This window comes from Morone saxatilis, unplaced genomic scaffold (assembly GCF_004916995.1).
Source record: "Morone saxatilis isolate NCDOM2014 unplaced genomic scaffold, NCSU_SB_2.0 Contig5, whole genome shotgun sequence".
Classification (NCBI taxonomy): domain Eukaryota; kingdom Metazoa; phylum Chordata; class Actinopteri; family Moronidae; genus Morone; species Morone saxatilis.
Genome location: NW_023340095.1, coordinates 415,826 through 418,297, shown reverse-complemented (window position 1 = coordinate 418,297; position 2,472 = coordinate 415,826). Strand labels below are relative to the sequence as shown.

The following is a 2,472-nucleotide window of genomic DNA, read 5'->3' as shown; positions in this document are numbered from 1 at the left end:
TTAAATAATAGTCAATTAGATTGACTCACCTGTGAATTTGAACTCTGGGAAAGATGTGAGGTCTCCGCTGCCGTAGAGTCTCTGGAGCTTTGAGATCTCCTCTGCCAAAGCCTTTTCATACTCTGAACCTGCATCCACCAGACCGCCAGTAGCCCTACAGGAGGACGAAGATCAATAATCAGAACTTCACTTTATCCCCTAAATCAATGACACTGTTCAATCAGCACAAATCAGTCAAATTATTAGAGTTCTTCAATAATTCTAATGGATCCAACGTAAATCATATGGTTTATTTATTATTATCTATGTCGGAGAGGACTAACTGAAAACTATATACAATAATAAAAGAATAATAAAGTAAATGGTGTAATTTACACTTTACAATTTAATAATAGTCATAAAAGTAGAGACTTATATTATTGATATTTGTGATATAAACATTGAAACACAGACTGGATATTGTCTCTGTTGTGAACATTACTGCAAAGCTTAAATAATTATTCATTAAAAATATATTGTGGTTTTAGCTGGTTGCTGTCTTCAGTGGATAATATCAACTAATTCATCCAAATTCAGTCAACAGGATGCTGGCTGCAGTTCACTGAACGACCACTGGAGGCGCTATAACAACAGTTTAATGACATATTTTTAGACTTACTGGCTTCTTGTGGAGTACTCTCGTATAGAGTCCAGGAACAACTTCTGAATCGGGTCCATTTGAGCTGAGAGAGAAAGAAATGTATATTAATTTCTCTCCACTGACAAATACTCCAGGATCAACCAGCATCATGCGTTTTGGAAATCATCTGTCCATTTGGCTAGAACATAATAAATAAAACCAATCCGGTCTTAACCATAACCCTCATGCACAACACAGCACCGGAGTGGCAGACAGAGGAGCCGGCTACAGGGGTCAGATAGGACAGAACGTGAGGAAAAAAGAGGTCAGACCAGTTAAAAAAGGTTGCCGTGATGGATTCATGCTAGTTTTAAAACATTTAACAGTGAAGTCCAAAAGAAGTTTAACATCATCTCTGACTCCACATGCAGCAACCAGGGTGCAATCTCACCAAGTTACCATGGAAGAAAAAAGGTAGGAAGGAAAGTTTACACATTATCCATTAACAAAATACACCCGACCCGTCGGATCAAACACGTAGGGATTGATTACTTTAACCATGAGACTTACATATATGTGTGAGGAGTGTAAAGGGAGGAGGAAGAGGAGGAGGAGAGAAGTTTGAGGTAGAAATATGACAGGTAAACCTTTAACATTATCTTTAGTGTTTAACAGGACAAAAATCAACAACAGCTCCATAAAACAACACCAGGAGGATTATTTTCTATCATGTTCTTAGAAAAGAACTGGGAGTTAAACTGTGGATCTTAAAACCAAATAAAAGTTAACTAAAATAATAAAATCAAATGAGTATAAATGTGGGAATAACTGGTGAAATTATAAAAGAAATGAGAAAACAAAAGAGTGCAGTTAGCAGGCAGACATTAGTGTGAAAGTTAAAAATAAAATAAACAGAAATAAGCCATGCCAAACATCTCAAAGCAAAGTAAACATGCACCATGTAAAGATGGCTGAAGCAGAAACACAATGAGTGGAAGCAGGGGCGGATCACGAGGGGCCACAGCCAAACAAAGATTTAACTCATTCATTTAGATTTAAAAACAGATTTCATTTAATAATCTGTTAATTTAAGTTTATCTTCCTCCTTTCCTGTTCTTAGATTTGCTATATGTTACTGTTGTAAGTAAGTTAGCTTTTTGCAAACATCAGCTTTGGAAACAAAACTATTATAATTTATTTCTAATATAAACGCTGGATATTGTGCCACAGCTGACCCTTCATAAGTCCCGCCCCCTTTTTGCTCCTAACGCTCAATGCTGTCTTTTGGGGTGTTTTTCTAGTGTTTCCATGATAATATTGATACATGTTTATGATTAAATCAGCATATATTTCTGCCACACTATGAATATTTCTCCAGATCCGCCCCTGAGTGGAACTACAGCTACATGAGTGATGGCCGAGCCACATGGGGCCGGGTTTTCATGGCATGAAGAAGGGAAGATTTGAGGGTTATGGGCTAAAGGGACTATCAGGGACAAACTGTGAAAGCTAGAACAAAAAGAAAACGTGTGTTTGTGATGTCGAGTATCTTTACAGTTTATCCTTAACGGTCATCACAAACGACTACAGTATATTCAAATGGTGATGGAAATGACTGCTGGTAGACTGCAGGGTCCACAGAGGTAAAGAGAAGGATTGTGGGGGAGGGGGGAGGTTGTGGTGTGTACCCTCAGACGGTTCAACTGGTTCAGCCAGCAGCTCCTCTCCTGCAGCTTCAGCCACGACTGGAGCCGGGTCCACCAGCTCCTCGGCGCTCTCTACAGGGGCAGAGACTTCAACTGCAGCCTCGGCAGCCACTTCAGCTTCTACAGGGGCAGCTTCAACCACGGGTT

General features: G+C 39.4%; 1 protein-coding gene across 1 annotated transcript in view; it reads right to left on the bottom strand.

The window, feature by feature from the left end:
• Window positions 1–2,472, bottom strand: part of si:ch211-140m22.7 (uncharacterized protein LOC570370 homolog) — an 8,125-nt gene continuing 5,653 nt past the window's right edge. Inside the window, exons 3-5 of the mRNA XM_035676606.1 lie at window positions 2,308–2,472; window positions 659–722; window positions 1–154 (exon numbers count right to left, since the gene is read on the bottom strand). The exon at window positions 2,308–2,472 is cut by the window's right edge and continues 585 nt beyond it. Of these exons, the coding sequence (XP_035532499.1) occupies window positions 16–154; window positions 659–722; window positions 2,308–2,472 (368 nt within the window). The 3' untranslated portion in view covers window positions 1–15. The remainder of the gene's footprint in view (window positions 155–658; window positions 723–2,307) is intronic.